General features: G+C 48.1%; 1 protein-coding gene across 3 annotated transcripts in view; it reads right to left on the bottom strand.

Annotated features, from left to right (window-relative positions):
* The window catches only part of LOC110512638 (nectin-2), an 86,335-nt gene that overhangs the window by 11,352 nt on the left and 55,472 nt on the right, over positions 1-19,511 (bottom strand). Inside the window, exon 7 of one of the 3 annotated variants that reach the window (XR_005041340.1) lies at positions 11,469-12,733. The exons of 1 other annotated variant lie outside the window; for it this stretch is intronic. Coding sequence is in view for 1 of the 2 variants with exons in the window: in XM_036971395.1 (XP_036827290.1) it covers positions 12,135-12,733 (599 nt within the window). In the remaining variant the exon portion in view is untranslated. Of the gene's footprint in view, positions 1-7,145; positions 12,734-19,511 lie in introns of those variants that run through there. One more of the 3 variants, XM_036971395.1, reaches the window with a different exon arrangement.

Genomic DNA, 19,511 nt, shown 5'->3' with positions numbered 1-19,511 from the left:
AACTGTCTAGCAGGTGACAGAACTGTCTAGCAGGTGACAGAACGGTCTAGCAGGTAGCAGCAGCCAGGTAGCCAGAGTGACAGGAACCCGACTGACTCACTAGCCAAGATAAAAGCTCAACCACTTCCTCTGAAACACACCAGTCAGTAGACCATTAAGCAATATTAGGCTGGTTGACTTAGCATACATGCCATAGACAACAGTGTCCACTGTCACCAACCCGTTTGACAGAAAGACACTCTCCCTTCACCCTCTGCTATATGACACCAAGGAATGTTCACCTGCCCCAAAGCCCATCATCTCATTATCTTCACTCACTCCAACTCATTCTCTCTCTTTAACGCACCAAACCTCTAGCTCCTTTCAAAATTGACTCATCATACCAGACTTCACACAGGTCCAATGCCTGAAGGAAAAGTGTGTTACTGAAAACAGATGAAAAATATGACTGAAATAAAAATTCAAAAATGTCTGGCTGATTAAAAATCTGAATTAAACAAAACACTGGGGGGGGGGGGGGGGGGGGGTAAAGTCTTTCAGAATGAAAGAGAACAACGGTTATACGAGTCTAATTATTCATCTATCGGACTACAGATCTACAGTCCATCCATTGTATAGTGGAAGAACATCTCTAGTGACCAGTAACTTGGGTAAATGCATTCTGTGTGTGTGTGACATGTCTTGGCTGTGACATGCTCTCCCCACCGCCTGCAGAAGCGTGTGTGTGTGTGTGTGTACACTCATGTGTAACATGCCTCTGCTGTATGGATCATGAATATTATTCATAAGGCTGAATGTCAACACTGATGAATCATTTTGCTGTAAAATGTCACCAAACACTAGTGTGTGTGTGTGTGTGTGTGTGTGTGTGTGTGTCTCACAGCTCCACCGCTGGACGTGGTGGCAGGCTAGCTATGACCCTGGTTGTCATCACTATACAAAAACATTACTACCACAAATAGAGACAGGAGGGTTGGAGTGAGGAGGGAGAGAAGAGAGGAGGGTGGATAGGGAGAGGAGGGGGGAGTCAGTGAAGGAGACAGAGGCAATAGGGGACAGGGTGGACAGGACAGCCAGAGCTATAGGGGACAGGCATGGAGACTTGGCTATAGGCCTGGTTACTGTACAGCACCTCAAGTTGCAGAGAGCCCAGTGAAACTAGTCTATGGATATTAGATGATGTCAGCAGAGAGTTAAACACAGTAGTATCAACCCACACACACAACTCCCTGACAAAGACACACAACTCCCTGACAAAGACACACAACCCCCTGACAAAGACACAACCCCCTGACAAAGACACACAACCCCCTGACAAAGACACACAACCCCCTGACAAAGACACACAACCCCCTGACAAAGACACACAACCCCCTGACAAAGACACACAACCCCCTGACAAAGACACACAACCCCCTGACAAAGACACACAACCCCCTGACAAAGACACACAACCCCCTGACAAAGACACACAACCCCCTGACAAAGACACACAACCCCCTGACAAAGACACACAACCCCCTGACAAAGACACACAACCCCCTGACAAAGACACACAACCCCCTGACAAAGACACACAACCCCCTGACAAAGACACACAACCCCCTGACAAAGACACACAACTCCCTGACAAAGACACACAACTCCCTGACAAAGACACACAACTCCCTGACAAAAGCTCCAGCAGCAGTTACATAAAGGAGCTTTTCTTGTTGCATTTTAAAAGCCCTCCTCCATCCCACCATGCCTGTGACCTTTAAGGTTGAGAGAGCGTAATGAGGAATGGGGCTATACACTACAGACAGGCTCAGGGCCCATGGATGAAGGACAAGGAAGGAGGGAAGGAATGAAGGAGGGAGGGAGAGAAGGAAGGTTGGGCAGTGTCATCTCTGCTCCCTCTGGCTCTTCCAGCTGTTGTTCTCTCTTTCTTTTCCCCTCCATCACTTTTCATCTGCACTCATCTTTCACCCCGAACCACTTGTGCCCCTACTCCCTCCCTCCCTCCGCGCTCTTTTCCGCTCTCTCCTCCACACAAATGACTCAGTGGAACCGGTCAACTGTTACAAAATTCCCCCTGCAGCTTAACCTGCCTAATACAAAGCCTGGCTCATCAAGTCAAATAGACTGCCTACACACAATGGGAGCAGACACACACACAAACAAAAAATAATTGAATACCGCAGCAGCCACGCACACACACACACACACACACACACACACACAGTACTGAACGCAGCAGCCACTCACACACACACACCCCCCCACACAGTACTGAACACAGCAGCCACAGACAACCTGGCCACAGACAACCTGGCCACAGACAACCTGGCCACAGACAACCTGGCCACAGACAACCTGGCCACAGACAACCTGGCCACAGACAACCTGGCCACAGACACTAGACTGACCATGTAGCACAGAAACAGATCTAGAAATGGAACAGCTCCATACATCACATGGCCTGTGTCCCAAATTCACAACCTATTTGTTATGGGCTCTGGTCAAAAGTAGTGCACTACATAGGGAATAGAGGGCCATTTTTGCCGCATCCCTGGTGTGGGCCTATGGAGGATAAAGGACAGGAGAAAAGCTCAGACAGGCCCTGTAATACAGAGATAAATTGTAGAATAGAGGCATGGGGCTACAGATGATAGAAGACTAGAGACTCCCAGACCAGACACACACTAAAGTACAGCTAAACCAATATAGTGCTGCTACGCCCAAGGAGCCATAGGTGGTAAAAGATGAGAGCTCTAATATTGCTCTGTGTGTGTGTGTGTGACTAAGGCCCCGGCTGCTCATTGCTCTCGTATGTCACACACACTGCTCTCGTATGTCACACACACTGCTCTCGTGTCAGACACTCCTCTGCACATGGACATGAATCAGGCCTCTCCATGGAGCAGACCCACAGCACCATATTTGTGCCCCTGTCACTGTGGCCCTGTCACTGTGGCCCTGCAGTGTGTTAAGAACAGGGCTCAGCAGGGAGGCTAAGACTCAGAAGACAGGTAGATACACCACACAGTTCAATACCTTTAGCTCCCCTCTGTTCTGCCCTCTAGACAACGTCTGGCTTGCAACAGAGAAGCTCAATAAGTGGAAAGGGGAAGGAACTCCTTTCCTCACAGAATATATTCTGATCTGATTGGCTGCAGGGTTGTCAGTCTCCTGTGGTAACCAGATCAGAGAAACAGGGAGAGATATAAGGGGAGGAAGAGAGACAGTATCTCTGAGCAGTGAGGTGGGTTGTCAGATTCTCACCATCCATCTCCCTTCTTTATTATGAGAGTAACAGAGAGAAAAACCGAGAGCGAGAAAAAGGTCAAAAAAGGAGGGACAATAGAAGAGGTGAAAGAGTAAGCAGCAGAGAGAGCGAGTGATGGAGAAGATGGATGTCTGATAGAGAAGAAAAAGAGGTGTTTAGATGGAGAGACAAAGGTGAATGGGATGCGATAATACAGAGTGTGTGTAGAAGTGTCAAGAGAAGTTGCCTCACACACAGGCATAGCTGTGTGAAGTTGTCACAGTACTTCCCACAACCTGACTCTACTTAATGTCAGACAAAGGACAGAAATAGACTTCACTCCTACAGAGAGACGAGACCACACAGTCACTGAATAAAATCACTCTGGACTACCTCAGAGAGAAGACACACACAATCTCTATCCCGTGTGAGAGAGCTGCATGTACATCGTCACAACGACACACTGTGACCAGTTGATTCACTCTAGACCTGACAAGAGTCCAATTAAAATATCATATGACTTATCCTGACCAACCTAGAGCCAGAGTATTTCTGTTTCTGCTCTTCTCTTGATTGGTTGGTGTGTGTGTGTGTGTGTGTGTGTGGTGAGAGCACGATTGAGAGCGTGTTGAGACGGTGAGTGCCCGAGCCAAACACACACATATCTATTCTTAGGATCGGAGCAGGGGTAACCATTCTCATATCGATAAAGATCAGACTGACAGACAGTAGGTCAGTGCTGCCAGCTAACCAGGACCCTGACAAATGTATTATTATTCTGTGTGCTTCAGGGAGAGGTTTAGTTCCAGGTACATCCCAGCATGGGAACTTGGTGCACACACACACACACCTCTCATCTGCGTCTGCAGTCTGTTTTTGCAGGTGGTGGTTGAGGTCACTGCACCACTGAGTGGGATATATAGAGAGAACACACACACACTGATGTCACAGAATCTAAACTAACACAATTGCACTAACCCCGTGCCCCCTCTCTTCTAATCCTACTCCCCCCATTCCTCTCCTCAGCCCAAATCAACCCACTCCTAAACCTACACTATACTGAAACCCATCCCTCTACAACAACCACCACTTCTCCTCCACAGTCCTCCTCCCAAACATCCTCTATCACCTCCCCCTACACTATACTGAAACCGATCACCCTACAACAACCCCCCACTTCTCCTCCACAGTCCTCCTCCCAAACATCCTCTATCACCTCCCCCTACACTATACTGAAACCCATCACCCTACAACAACCCCCCACTTCTCCTCCACAGTCCTCCTCCCAAACACACTCTGTCATGTGGAAGGTGCATTCAACTGGATCTACCCCCCTCTACCTCCACCCCCATCTCAACCCTGTCAGATACCCCCCTCACCACCCCTGCTGCTCTGGTGGCAGTGGGCCAACCATGCACCACCCCTGGGAGCCCTGCTACCCACAATCCTCTGCTCCCTGTCTGCTGTCAGCATCAGGACAGGAAGAGTAAACTCCTTGGGACGCTAGGGGATACAGGGGCATCCACCCCACACAGGAGACCCGGGGTTGTGTGTGTGTGTGTGTGTGTGTGTGTGTGTGTACAAAATGTAGCTTAATAAAACCCTGAGAAGTCAACATTATGACTTAATGATAAAGGGGAACAATTCCATTTCCTGTGTCTGTTATACTAAAGAGTAGTCTCAGTAATCTCAAGAGTTTGTGTGTTCTGCTTTAGTGTACGTGACATTGACACAACAACAGAGTAATAGTGTGGAATGCAGACAGTCAGGTACCCAGGCTAGACCAGGAGAAGCCATGCAAACAGCAGGGAGTAGAAGATCAAATACAGCACATGAAAAAAGTGCTCTGTAAGATGTAAAATATTGCCATTGGTGTGCAGCACAAGGCTCATATACAGGATTTGGTTTTAAATTAGAACAGTACAAAAAATGAATACACCGTAAATCTGTGGCTCTGGATTGGAGAAAGTCAAACATAATCTACACAAAGCATGTGATGAGGCCAAAAGGAGTTTCCTTTCACATTAAAAAAGGTCAGAACCAGGCTGGCTACTCATTTAGGTCATTGAAGAGATGCCCTCATGGGTCAGCCCATCAATACATCCTACTGTGATTCACTCATCAGGCCAGCTATCACACTATGGAATCGTTGAGTCAGGCCTGGAGCCTAAGGGTGAGAGGTTAAACGGAGACAGGTGGCAGTAGGCTAGCTTCTATCCATCCATCTGCAGACTAGAACAGGTTAGTGTGTGTGTTAATCTATATTCTACTGTATGGACTGGACAGTAGCTCAGACAATTAGAAGCTATGGACAGTATAAACTTTGAATGCTGCTGGGTAAAAACAGGCTTACACGCAGATATGAATACATACATGTCTACCAACTCTGATGTCCACACACACAGGTCTCCTCACACACACACACACACACACAGCACCCCCCTCAGGCCATCATACCAGACACAGAAACAAACTGTTCCACTTTGCTGGTGTCTAAACACACACACACACACACACACACACATGCCGTTACAGTACATTCCGCCGTGCACAAACACAGAAACACACGCCATTATTCCTAACCGAGTCCGACAGACACAAAAACCACGTCTGTCTCATCCTCCCGTCACAGGGAGCCAGAACAGGACCACCAAGACAGTGCCCTGGGCATCACTACAATACAACCACAGGGGATTGACACTGGACTGGCACAGCACTACGTTAGAACAGTGTCCGTTTGGATTCAAATCTAGATGTGGTTTTTGGTTGAACAGCCAGGTTTTGGTTTAAGGGGTCACTACTCTTCAACTGTTCAATATTTGTGTTGAGCGCAACACAGTGTGGGTGTATCCCTCTCATGTGTTTCAAGTGATGCCACCATTTCTGTTCTGTTGTGAAAGGAAGTCTTCAGCATTCAGCCAGGAGCCCAGAGAAGAGAGTGAGAGTGAGAAAGAGAGAGTGAGAGTGAGAGTGAGAGAGAGAGAGTGAAAGTCGCCTTCTCATTTTTCCAGCCTCAGACTCAAAGCAATTAGTGGAGCCAGATGGCTGTCTGGACTCTGAATAAATAGTTTGAGCATCGACGGAAAGCCTCCATAGACGACACACACAGACCTGAGGCAATGAGTTAAGACACGGAAGATACGGACCTAAAGAACCAAATTGGTTCTAGCGGAGACTACAGGGCAGAAAAACATTCAAACCTTCACACAATGAATCCATTTCCACTTCTCTGCACTGTATTACCGTGGGGAGTGAAGGTCACAGTTCTACAGTGATAAAATGATGGGCGCATGCAAGCACACGTCTCCTCCCACTTTCTTTACCAAACCAGTCTGGTGGAGTCAGAGGTTTCAAAGAATGCAGCCCTTGAGAGCTGGTCTAATTACTTCGTTTCAGCCAGCATGCACATTCCCCAACTGATAACAAACCCTCCCCCTGCCTCCAGAGTAACACTAAAGCAACACCACATTCCTAAGCCATTACACACAGTATCGGTATGTTTCCTTGACTCTCCCACTCTTGTCCAAACTACCCGTTACCACAGCAGCAGGGTCACTTCAGCCAACCAGATGACATATGCAAATCAAACAAACAGGGGGAGGGGCTTGGGTGTGTGAGTGAACCGTGAGCTAACACAATTCACCTACAATGGCCTCTCTCCCCCTCTAACCTTCATGTTGATTCCCATAGCCTAGATACTGTATGTTATCAGCACTCTTGACAATGAACAGTTTTATCACAACCAAAACGAGACAAACAGCAAGACTCAGCACCCTCCATGGTGTGCTAACATGTGACACTAGCCAACAGAGGACATTGATAATAAATATACCCAGATACCTACATTCAATTACTATTTATATTCCTTCTATGTACATAATACACAGCAACAAGGTCATCATTTCAAAAATCAAGAAAACTTTAATTGCAACCAAATACAACAAAACAAATATTTTAAAAAATAGAAAGACATGACAAATAGTGACAAATTCTAGAATGTTCCTTTAAAAAATGAATGGTGAATAAAAAGCACATTTTGTGGTAAGATTGTTTTGTGTGCACCGCGCACCATTTTGTGCAGTAAAAGCACATGAAGCCTGTTGTGGCGTAGTAGTCACAGCAAAGCAGTGGAGAAATAAAGCACTCCAAAAGCATTCATTATAAAGCACTGCAATAAGAGAGAAAAAGATAAGGACTAAGCATTGATACAGAACAGAATAAATCCTTCATGCTTGGCGCTGACAAATAGAACACGTGACACCATAAATTAGTCATTCTTTCCGCTAGATACTGTATTTATATATTTATACTATGTACATGTCAGGGGGGAGCGATCGAGACAGACAAGGAAGCTAAGGCTTGGATTAGTCATCAGTGTTTAGAGCCAGAGGACGACGATGTGGATTATCAACAACTACTAACTAACTACCTACCTACCACTGTGCTAGCTCCAGGTCATGGACATTACGTCAACTCTCTAAAAGCATTTTCATTTTAAAACCTTTGTGCCAACCAGTACAAGAGGAGGTCAAGAGAAGATTCCCAGAAAACATTTACTTCAAAAAAACAACTGAATGTTGTAAACGACTGAAGACATAGTTGGATAGTGATTTTCTAGAAGCATTTTACTTCGGGACCAGTCTGTGGAGGTCAAGTTTGGCCAATTGGGTATTTTATTTTGGGAAAGCAGTAAAACGCAGCACTCACAGAGAGAGAGAGAGAGAGCAACAGTACAGATGATTCTCATAAAGTGTTCTTAGCACACATTCTCCTTAAAATCCCTGACATTGGGCAAGAGGAGTGTGTATGTGGCTCTCTCCCAGTCTCTGGGGAACAGAAGGATCTGTGAATGTGCTGACAGAGTTCTGACCATCGAGCTTAGTTGGGACCACTGAGTGTTTGTGTGCGTTTGGGAAGTGTCTCTCCTACTAGTTCCCTCTTTCTGTGTGTGCGTGAGAGAGAGAGATCAGGCTGCAGGGGACAGTGTACAGTAATGTCTCCTCTAACTCCCTATGCTAAGAGACAGAGGGGGCAGGAAATGGGGGTTACATTAGGGTTACACACCCTGTGGCAGTGACAGATGTCCCAAAGCCCCTGAGCCACACACACAGCGCTGACTCAGAAACCACACACAGCGCTGACTTAGAAACCACACACAGCGCTGACTCTGTGGGAGCTACTCTATCTGATAAATAGTGTGTGTGTTTATGGGTGAAGTAAGTATGCTGATTGAGTTTAGTGAGCCTGTCTAATCCAGTTATTTCAGTCATCATCCTGGCTGAAAAACTAAAATGTTTACATGTATTTAATAGCTGAAGATGTGCATCTTATACATCCTACACCTTTTCATTTAAGGGTTGTCTATTCAAGCAGTTACATTCTGAGTACAGTATTATTGGCTCCGATTGAACTTTGACCTTGGCCAAACCAGGAAATGAGTTCCACACGACAACATTGACTCTATACAGCAGTTATTTACACTGATAAATATCCACATTTTTTTCCACAGGAGTTCGACAAGAAAAATAAAGATCCGTACATATATAGTATACAGATACCTCACACCAAAAAATATATACAACTTTCTCTCCTACTCCTCCTTCACATTACAAACCGAAGGACATTATCTATATTTCTCCAAAGACACACTTAATCACCTTCATACAAATATAACTAGTGGGCATATCCTGTTTTGGTGTTACACACAAGTGCAAAGATAGGAGATACATGTTTGTGTTAGTGGTCATGATAAGTAGTTCATTACAGGCCTCTACGCTGACCTTTTTTAGGAGCACGTGTGTGGCTAAGTTGAAAAATGTAGGTGCACACAAAGAAATTTAGGAACACAGTGAAAAATATTTGAGGTAATGAAGCTAGAATTCAAAACGGTTCTCAGCACACTGGGGATGCAAAATAAAAATTATATGTCGCACAGCAAAATATTTAGGCGCATATGCGAGTAAAATGGTTGCAATGTTGAGCCCTGCTTCCTGCATGTGTACTGTATCTATAATGTGTATGTAAGTCAGAGTTTTGGCCTATACTGAGGCCATAATGCTATCAATCTATTATAATTGACATACTTAGGCTATCGTGTTATCAAGTGCTGATGGTTAGGCGAGTCGCACAGTGGGTCAGTATCCATCCCTTCCTCCCAGTCTCCCCCTCTCTGTTCCTTTCTCTCCCCCACACCAAGGTCAACCTCCACCACAACAGTCAAGGTCATCCTGGTACACTACTACATGTCGCTCTCTCACCAGAGTGCGTGTGTAATATGTGTGTTTCACTGTGAACCCTATGGGTTAAAGTTAAAGTGCCCCATTAGAGGGGCGACCCACAGGCACCCTCCACGCCCTCAGCGGTAAAACGCACATCGTTTGACCCCATGACCTCTGGCTGGTCGTGACTCAGAAACAGACCCAGGCTTAATGGGCCAATCAGGTGCCTCATCTGGTCAGGGCGGCCAAGGAAACCCCACTGATTAACCAGGGAACACGATGAATCACAGGGGAGTCATGAGATAGGAGTTGTGAAGGGGCTGATTCAGAGGGGATTCAGATCTGGGCTATTGAGGGTAGGAAAGTAAGGCTCTTCAGGAAGACAGCTGGTCATAGCCTTCCAGTGGTCGTCTGTTTGCCTCTAGTGATGTGTAATAGTTGTACATGGTGATATTGGCTTGAACAGCCCTCGACTGTCTTGTTAGAAAGACAAATTAGTCACTAAACTATCAGGCTCCGGTCTGTCTGAATCATGAAGGATTATACCCAGACCTCTGCTAGTCAATGTAGGTCCTATAACAGGTCATTCACCCCCCTGTGTATGCACAGAATCAATCAATTCATTTATATCTTAATTAGCTACAGATGCAAATATGCCATCATGTATTTGGATTTCTATATACCTTGTGATTGTATAGATTGACAGAGCAACATATACAATGGGATAGGAGGAAACCTTACTAATCAAACTATGAAAGCCAAGATGTACAGAGAGCAGGGCATGACTCCATGGCTTTCTGAGTCAGGTCAGGCAGGAGGAAGGGGGTACAGTAAGTGGGGTGTTTGACACGTAGGGAGGGAGGCAAGAAATACTCCCTCTGCTCTCCCTGTATCCCTGACCTCCCCACAGCCCTGTGTAAATTACACACACACACACACACACGGTAGAGAGAGGTGATGGAGAAAGTCTGGTGGAGGAGAGAGAGACAGTGAGGGAGAGAAGGAGAGAGGTGATGGAGAGAGACAGAGGTAAGAGACAGGGTAAGGAGGGAGGAGAGGAGAGCGAGGAGGGAGAGAAAATGTCCACGTCATACCATCTAAGCGGTGGTAATTTGGTGTGTGTGTGTGTGGGCTTAAATGAGCATTGACTTCACGGCTCATTAGCAATCAAACTCTTCCTGTCAGGAACACCACAAGGAGGGAGGGATCAAATGGAGGAGAGGGAGAACAGCCTGCTGTTTGAGCCGTCCCTTTTTCTCCCTCTATCAATTCATCCTAATCCCTCTCTCCCCGTCTCTCCGGACATGAGAGAACAGCTGTATGGTTTCCCTCTCTCCTATCCCTCTATCAGTTCCCCTTTCATGCACGGTCTTCATCTAGATGACTACCCCTCCTTCAGTAAGTTGTTTATCATTTCAGAATGTCCCAAACTAAATTCTGCACATACTTCCAGTTGGTGGCACAATAGCAGAGAGAAAATTAGGTAGAAAGAGGAGGCCTTCTGCAACATACAGACACTAGAGAGAGTTTGACATTTTACTTATAACCACAACTACATCGACCACTTCCCCTGCCAAACTTCCTGTTCCCTTCCCCAGTACTGTCACATACAGCAGAAACAAGGCTACTGTAGCCGGAACAAACGTTGTCCCACAGGAGAGAGACGAGAATAGCAGGGAGCAGGGAGCATCGTGACACCCCTTACATTGCTACTGTGCATTTAGTGGAGATAAGAGTGAATATTTTAGTGAGGAGTTTCTCTATCTAGCGAGGGAACGGCTGCATGGAGATGCCATTTTACCCACAAGTCCCTACTACAATGTGTCTCTCTGGAGGCTTCAATCTCTAAGGTCCCTAAACTAAAGAAATGAGGAACACAACAGACAGAGCAGCGATGTGAGAAAGATAGTTTCAGGATTTCTTTCATTGTTTTGGTAGATAGATATCAAGTGATCCACTTTTCATATTGGGACCAGAGAAAAATAGTTGTTTTATCAACGCACCAGTCCTCCATCTTGTTTCTGTACATTCCCTCCCTCAGCCACTTCATTCAGTTCATCTTGTTTCTGTACATTCCCTCCCTCAGCCACTTCATTCAGTTAATCTTGTTTCTGTACATTCCCTCCCTCAGCCTCTTCATTCAGTTCATCTTGTTTCTGTACATTCCCTCCCTCAGCCACTTCATTCAGTCCATCTTGTTTCTGTACATTCCCTCCCTCAGCCACTTCATTCAGTCCATCTTGTTTCTGTACATTCCCTCCCTCAGCCACTTCATTCAGTTCATCTTGTTTCTGTACATTCCCTCCCTCAGCCTCTTCATTCAGTTCATCTTGTTTCTGTACATTCCCTCCCTCAGCCACTTCATTCAGTTCATCTTGTTTCTGTACATTCCCTCCCTCAGCCACTTCATTCAGTTCATCTCGTTTCTGTACATTCCCTCCCTCAGCCACTTCATTCAGTTCATCTCATTTCTGTACATTCCCTCCCTCAGCCACTTCATCTTGCTATCTCTATGGGCTGCATGTTTGGTCGTTGTTAATATATTTCAAATGATCCAACAGAGGAGAACCCAACACCACCGACTCCTCTAGAAGGAGGACATGTTCATTCATCCTTTCCTTCTTCCATCCCGCTTTCCCTTCCTCCTCCTCTTCCTCTGCCCGTTCTCTCTACACGTACACGGCAGTCCGTGAGATGACCGACCCGTCGCGCTGAGACTCCATGTCGTCGTCAAGGTAACCGCTCATGATTCCGTCCTGGTCATGTGGTGGGCGGAGTTGCAGGATGGGCCCGCCCCCTCCAAAGTGGTCGTAACTCTCCTCGTCGTCCTCCAGCTGGTCAAACTTCCTTCGCTCTGCCTCGTCCAGCTCGCCGCTCAGCAGGATGTCCTGCGCAGTGGGCGCCGTGGCAACCCCCCCCTCACCATGCCCCCCCAGGTGCAGCGGCACATGTTGATTGGCCTTGTCAGTCAGGCCATCATGGGCGGAGCCCTCCTTGTAGACATAGATGGGGCTGTTGTTGTTGCCGCCCACCCCGTTGCCCCCGGCGCCAGCACCTGTCCCGTTCTTGCTCCCCTTCTTGCCGGCGCCGAAGAGACGCGACTTTATGTCGAAGGAGCTGTGGTTTGGGTTGCCACGGTAACCCTGCTGTTGCCGGCGGCTCCGGGTGACCAGGACGGCGATAAGGGCGGCGACGAGGAGGAGGGCCAGAAGGGAGCCAATCACAGCACCTGCCACCACGGCCGCGTTGGAGGGGACCACAGAGGGTTCTGTAGGAAGGAGGGAGGGAAGGGAGAGGAGAGAAGAAGAGGATGAGACCGGTGGAGGAAAGCAGATTGAGAGGGAAAATAAAGAAAGAGGACAAGAGGGAGGAGGGAGGGCGAGAAGGAGAGGCGGGGTTGGATGATGTCAGTAGTCTGCACTGTATTCCATGTGATGTGTTTTTGCATGTGGGAGTGAGGGTGCTGAGGCTTTAACAGCAGTGTTTAACGTCACTGGCATTTCCTACTCTCCCTCTGAGCTGCTCTTGTCCCCATTCCCTCACAAACGCCCTAATAACGTCAGAGCAACATTTCAACAAGGTCTCTGCGACATCAAGGCAATGTGCCAATGAAGTCTCCTCCTAAACAGTGTGAGGGCAGTGTGCAGGTTCTCTTTAGTCTCAGCCGCCTCACCCATAAAATAGCAGAACGACTGAGCGAAAATAAAAGGCATCCTCTGGAGTCCAGAGGGCAAGAACAGGTGGAGGCCATGCAGGAGGATGATAAATGGATGGAGGGATGCAGCCAGGGATGAAGGAGAAGAGGATGAGGAGTGGTGGTGACTGACAGAGCGAGACAGCAGAATGACAACTCCTGCTTCAAGCTACTATAATACAGAACAGGGGACAGTCCCTCTACCCTCTCTCTCCCCTAACTACTGAACGCCCAATTGAGCTCCGTTGTATAAGCCCCGGACGGCGCACGTTTTCCCACAGACCTAGTTTGGTCATATTACAAGGCTCATGACTCCAGACACACCGGCTGGCGAGATTGCTAGTTATTTGCTACGACTCTCTACCTCGTTCTTCTTAGCCATCTCTCCCATCCTCCTCCCCCACTATCTACTACACCTTCCTTTTCTCCCTCCCTCTACTAGAGCGCTAGTAGAGGACACTAGAGCGCTAGTAGAGGACGGCAGAGCGCTAGTAGAGGACACTAGAGCGCTAGTAGAGGACACTAGAGCGCTAGTAGAGGACACTAGAGCGCTAGTAGAGGACAGCAGAGCGCTAGTAGAGGACAGCAGAGCGCTAGTAGAGGACAGCAGAGCGCTAGTAGAGGACAGCAGAGCGCTAGTAGAGGACACTAGAGCGCTAGTAGAGGACACTAGAGCGCTAGTAGAGGACACTAGAGCGCTAGTAGAGGACGGCAGAGCGCTAGTAGAGGACAGCAGAGCGCTAGTAGAGGACACTAGAGCGCTAGTAGAGGACAGCAGAGCGCTAGTAGAGGACAGCAGAGCGCTAGTAGAGGACAGCAGAGCGCTAGTAGAGGACACTAGAGCGCTAGTAGAGGACGGCAGAGCGCTAGTAGAGGACACTAGAGCGCTAGTAGAGGACACTAGAGCGCTAGTAGAGGACACTAGAGCGCTAGTAGAGGACACTAGAGCGCTAGTAGAGGACACTAGAGCGCTAGTAGAGGACAGCAGAGCGCTAGTAGAGGACACTAGAGCGCTAGTAGAGGACACTAGAGCGCTAGTAGAGGACGGCAGAGCGCTAGTAGAGGACAGCAGAGCGCTAGTAGAGGACACTAGAGCGCTAGTAGAGGACGGCAGAGCGCTAGTAGAGGACAGCAGAGCGCTAGTAGAGGACAGCAGAGCGCTAGTAGAGGACAGCAGAGCGCTAGTAGAGGACAGCAGAGTGCTAGTAGAGGACAGCAGAGCACTAGTAGAGGACACTAGAGCGCTAGTAGAGGACAGCAGAGCGCTAGTAGAGGACACTAGAGCGCTAGTAGAGGACAGCAGAGCGCTAGTAGAGGACAGCAGAGCGCTAGTAGAGGACACTAGAGCGCTAGTAGAGGACAGCAGAGCGCTAGTAGAGGACACTAGACAGCTTCCTGTAAAGGAATACTTCCTCTCCCACGGTGTTTGGCCTTTAAAAAAGCAAGGGACAAGCTCTCACCAGCATGATCACACACACCTTATGTTTTACTATCCATGTGAGGCCATAAATGGATTTCCATTCAAAATCCTATTTTCCCTAACCCTAAGCTTAAAATAGCTCTTGTCCTCATGGGGATGTTGGGAAATCTCCCCAAGAGAGAGAATTTTGATCACACACACACACATCTCCCAGTCAGGCAGTAAACACACCGAGCACAACGCCTTGGGAAGAACGGTACACAATCCTCTCAATGAAAAATGCACTCATATCTCCCTCACTCTCATTGGACTGGTGCAACGCAGTTTCTCTGGACCCCCGCAAGGTCAGCCCCCCCCCTCAAATATAATATAATCGAATGCGTCAGCCAGAGAGCCACTCACAAAGTATAGACAACCAATCACTGTCCAAGATGCTGAAAGGGTCTATGCAGCTGCCTATCAAAACCATCATAGGCTTTCTGTGGTGTCAGGAAATGTAGCCTATAGCTTTACTTAATGGATAAATGTTTATTGAAGGCCATCATTTGGTCATCATTTTCTCATGTTAAACCAAACATTTCACAAAGCTATACACATTGTCGTACGGCGTCCAGTTAGATTACACTCTTACCACAGCAATTACTTGTTCAGTAATTAAAAGTTGGAAATTCAAACATTGCAGATGGCCAAATACATGTTCAATACGACAGCATACTAAATCAGCAACCAATTGATGTATTATTTTGATACACAACTGTCCTGTATACCCTACCTGAACGTGCATGAGCCATTCCTTGGGCTCTCTCCCAGCTTGGATATAAAGCTGTTGTGCGTAATTCCAGTCTGTTAATGCCAATCTCTCTTTTTTTTTCTATGTAGAGTCCTGTAGTAGCTACAGTACGCGGCTGCGTCTGCTTGCATTTTTGTGCGCAAATGTTTAGCACGGACTGTAGGCCCAGGTTACAGGTCCGACTGTTTTCTATACTGAGTATTGACAACCCAGACAGTACATTGCGCTGCACACAATTTGAAACTTAGTCTTGAATGACACATGTCAAGATTTACCAGCGATAAGGGACCGTTGAAATTGCAATCACACAACTCAAATGCCGGTTCACCAGATATGACTAGAATCACAACATGCTTGTTTTGTTTGAGCTCTCAAGAACTGTTGTCCGCTGAAGATAATAATCTGTTTGCATCTGCCAATTTACTGGCTGTCCAGTATCCAGACGACCTGTCCCAGACCTTCCTATTCAGGTCATCTCTTAACCTGTTGAGTCCGGCAATTAAGGAGAATGAGAGGCTCAATTAAAGATGTTGCAGAACTGCTATATTTGAAGCACCACTCCCTTCTGCCCAGTTCCCCTCGTCTTGCTACGACAATCAAGCTGTTTATAACCATCCCTGTAACTGTCGCCTCTGCAGAGAGATGGTTTTCTACACTAAAACTCATAAAGACCTACTTAAGAAGCATTAGGCTCTCGATCCGACATTCGTTTTTTTTAACTCCTGAGTAAGCTCCACTCACTGCACTGGCGCCGTCGTAGCCTTGACAACGGCATTTGTTCACTGATATCCCCTTATACTTTCAATCAGTTCAGGCCTGAGGCACTTTGATCAGTCACATTCTTGAAGCCCAAGAAACAAATGCTTAGCTTCATAGTACATTAAAAAGATTCGTAATGGCTTTTTAGAGGGTTACTGTCACAATTATTTATGTCAGACAGGTGCATGGGGCCAACGACAGAAACCACCCCAGAAAGAGGACTACGCATCGCTCCAGCACAAAACCCACTGGCTTTGTAAAATGATACTTTTTAGAAATTGCGTCATGCACGACCATAAGCTCCAAGTAACCGCAAATAATGAGAGAGATGGGGCGGAAATAACGCCTGCTGCTGCCCGCCTCCCAAAGACATGCAGCAGCCCCACACACACACACACACACACACACACACACACACACACACACACACACAATGGTGCATGGGTATATATTACATTACATCACATCATGGGAGAAGGCTGATTGGTTGGTTTCGGGCTGGTTTCTTCACAGAGAGAGAGAGAGAGATGGTGAGTTAGCAGCAGTACTGAATGTGACTTATTGAATGGTCTGGATCAGACTATACATTTCTCTGGTCTTGATCATGGGTGGAGGGATGGCAGAGGGCAGTCAGGCCTGGAGGCTGGAGAGGAACAGACTACATCCTCTCTGTAGCATGGCCAAAGACTGACAGCCCGGGAGGAAAACAGAACAAAGCAGATGCATCTTCTGAAGGGGGGGCTGACACCACTACATGGGAATATTTGAAATAGGAAGGATGCAGGTTAACTCATTAAGAGGGTCTGATTTTGTCGTGACCATTGCAGGGGAATAAGGGAAACGGAAAGGAAAAAGGTTTGTCTTAACAAGTGGGGAAGGATTTTGATGTGACACCAGTGCAAGGCAATATTGGAGAAACCAGGCCTGGAGACAGTGGTGATGGCAGAAAATGGGTTAGCCAACTGTGGCGGAGCAGGATCCAGTACAGGATCAGGGGAGCTAAGCAGTGATTAAGAGAGCTGGTATTTAAGAAAAGGAGAGACCAGCTCTGCAAGATGAGAGACAGCGATAGGGGGAGAGAGCGAGAGCGAGAGCGAGAGCGAGAGCGAGAGCGAGAGCGAGAGCGAGAGCGAGAGAGAGAGAGAGAGAGAGAGAGCGAGAGAGTGGAAGGGAGATAGAGAATGGGATGAGAGAGAGGGGGGGGGGGGGAGTGGACAGAGGAAGAGTGAGAGACGGGGTGAGAGGGAGATAGAGGGGAAGGAGACTGGCTCAGTGCTGTGGGCTGGTATTTGAGAGAGACAGAGAGAGGGGGTCTCAGAGAGGTCTAACGGCATGTCTCTCCACTGAGCACAGATCAGTAGTGTTGTAGAAGCCTGATAGAGGCCAGTTATAGAGGACCAGGGACACAGACAGACAAAGGAGACAGGTCCCAGGTCAGCTCGTAGCCCTGTGCAGGGATCTCTGCGTCAGTTGTCACACAGCTGGGGACAGGAGCCGCAGCAGGACAGGAGCCTGCTCTAGCCTGGTCCAGATGCTGGACATTTCACAGCCACGGCCCCTCTCATCCCTGGTTGGACACAGATCCACTGCATTAGCACTCCATCTGTATTCACACTACCTCTCTCTCCGTCTCAGTCTTTCTCTGTGTGGGCCTGCACTCAGTTCATTCATCCCCCTTTTTACTGTCTTACTCACTGAGGGGGAATGACAGGAGAAAAGAAGAGAGGGAGGAGATGACTGAACAGGACAAGGGAAGGGAGGACAAGAAACAATAAGGTCGTTCTGCCCCTGAGCAAGGCAGTTAAACCACTGCTCCCCGATGACGTGGATGTCGATTAAGGCAGCCCCCTGCACTTCTCTTCAGAGGGGTTGGGTTAAATGTGGAAGTGTCACATTTCAGTTGAATGCATTCAGTTGTACAACTGACTAGGCATCCCCCTTTCCCTTTAGCAGGAGAGAGTACAAGGAGTAGATGAAGGGGGAGGGAGGAAGAGGACAGAGGGAGTTAAGAGGGAAAGAATTTAGGGGTGGTGGACCAAAGAGGAGAGAGAGGGAGGACAGGAAATCATTCTTGGAGACAGGAAAGGAGAGCAGAGTTTATAGGAGACAGGATGATGAGGGCAAGGAAAGGGAGGACAGAACAGAGGGAGTTAAGAAGGAGAAGCAGCCAGGCGCTGAAGCAGCAGAGGCCGACTGATCCGCTCAGAGAGGATAGAGAGAGACTACAGCACTACATACTCACAGCACCGTCAGCCTGCTCGCTCTCACACTAATCAGAGAGAGCGAGAGAGAAAATGGAGGGGGTGATAGTGGTAGAGAGAAGAAGCAGTGCCATAGATTCCCATAGGGGTTTTAAATGGAGGGGGTGATAGTGGTAGAGAGAAGAAGCAGTGCCATAGATTCCCATAGGGGTTTTAAATGCCATCAGCATCCTGTTCCCCTCTCACCCCCCTCTTTACTCTAAAAGCAGAAACTCTCTACCAACCCTTCCCCTTTCTCTCACTCACTCGTTCAATCACCCCTTTTTCTCCTCTCTACTTCCCTCCCTCCCCCCAGCCGCCCGGGCCCTGCACCCAGCCGCCAGCCCTGCACCCAGCCGCCAGCCCTGCACCCAGCCGCCAGCCCTGCACCCATAGCCAGCCCTGCACCCAATAGCCAGCCCTGCACCCAATAGCCAGCCCTGCACCCAATAGCCAGCCGTGCACGCATAGCCAGCCCTGCACCCATAGCCAGCCCTGCACCCATAGCCAGCCCTGCACCCAAAGCCAGCCCTGCACCCATAGCCAGCCCTGCACCCATAGCCAGCCCTGCACCCATAGCCAGCCCTGCACCCATAGCCAGCCCTGCACCCATAGCCAGCCCTGCACCCATAGCCAGCCCTGCACCCATAGCCAGCCCTGCACCCATAGCCAGCCCTGAAATACTCTGTGGGCCTGCATGGGGACGTCCGTTATGTTCCAGAGAGATGCTAGTGGCCCATCAGAGAGAACACATTAGTAGCATGGGGAGGCGAGGGACGGAGCGAGGGAGGGAGGGAGGTGGCTTTTAAAACACATTCACCAGTGAATTGCACTTTTTCTCCATTTGTCCTGCATTCCCCCGTGTCAGCACAAAACAACTTCAGGTAAAGTGCAGATCAGGGGGGCGGATGTATTTTTTATAAGAGAGAGAGAGAGCAAGGTGGAACTCGTGGAGGGGAAGCTAAAGCTGTAGAGGGATATTTATTTAAACGGGCGCGGTCGACCGAACATCTCTTTCAAGTGGTGTAGTGGTTGTCGAGTCACAGTACACAACAAGGAGATAGCAAGGTTGAGTTTCAGTCCAATGCAAACCGTACCCTCAAACAAACCCTGCCAGTGTGTGGAGACCTGAAACTGTCTCTG

This window comes from Oncorhynchus mykiss, chromosome 3, assembly GCF_013265735.2.
Source record: "Oncorhynchus mykiss isolate Arlee chromosome 3, USDA_OmykA_1.1, whole genome shotgun sequence".
Taxonomy (NCBI): domain Eukaryota; kingdom Metazoa; phylum Chordata; class Actinopteri; order Salmoniformes; family Salmonidae; genus Oncorhynchus; species Oncorhynchus mykiss.
The sequence above is the reverse complement of the archived record's forward strand: the minus strand, read 5'-3'. Positions and strand labels throughout refer to the sequence as shown.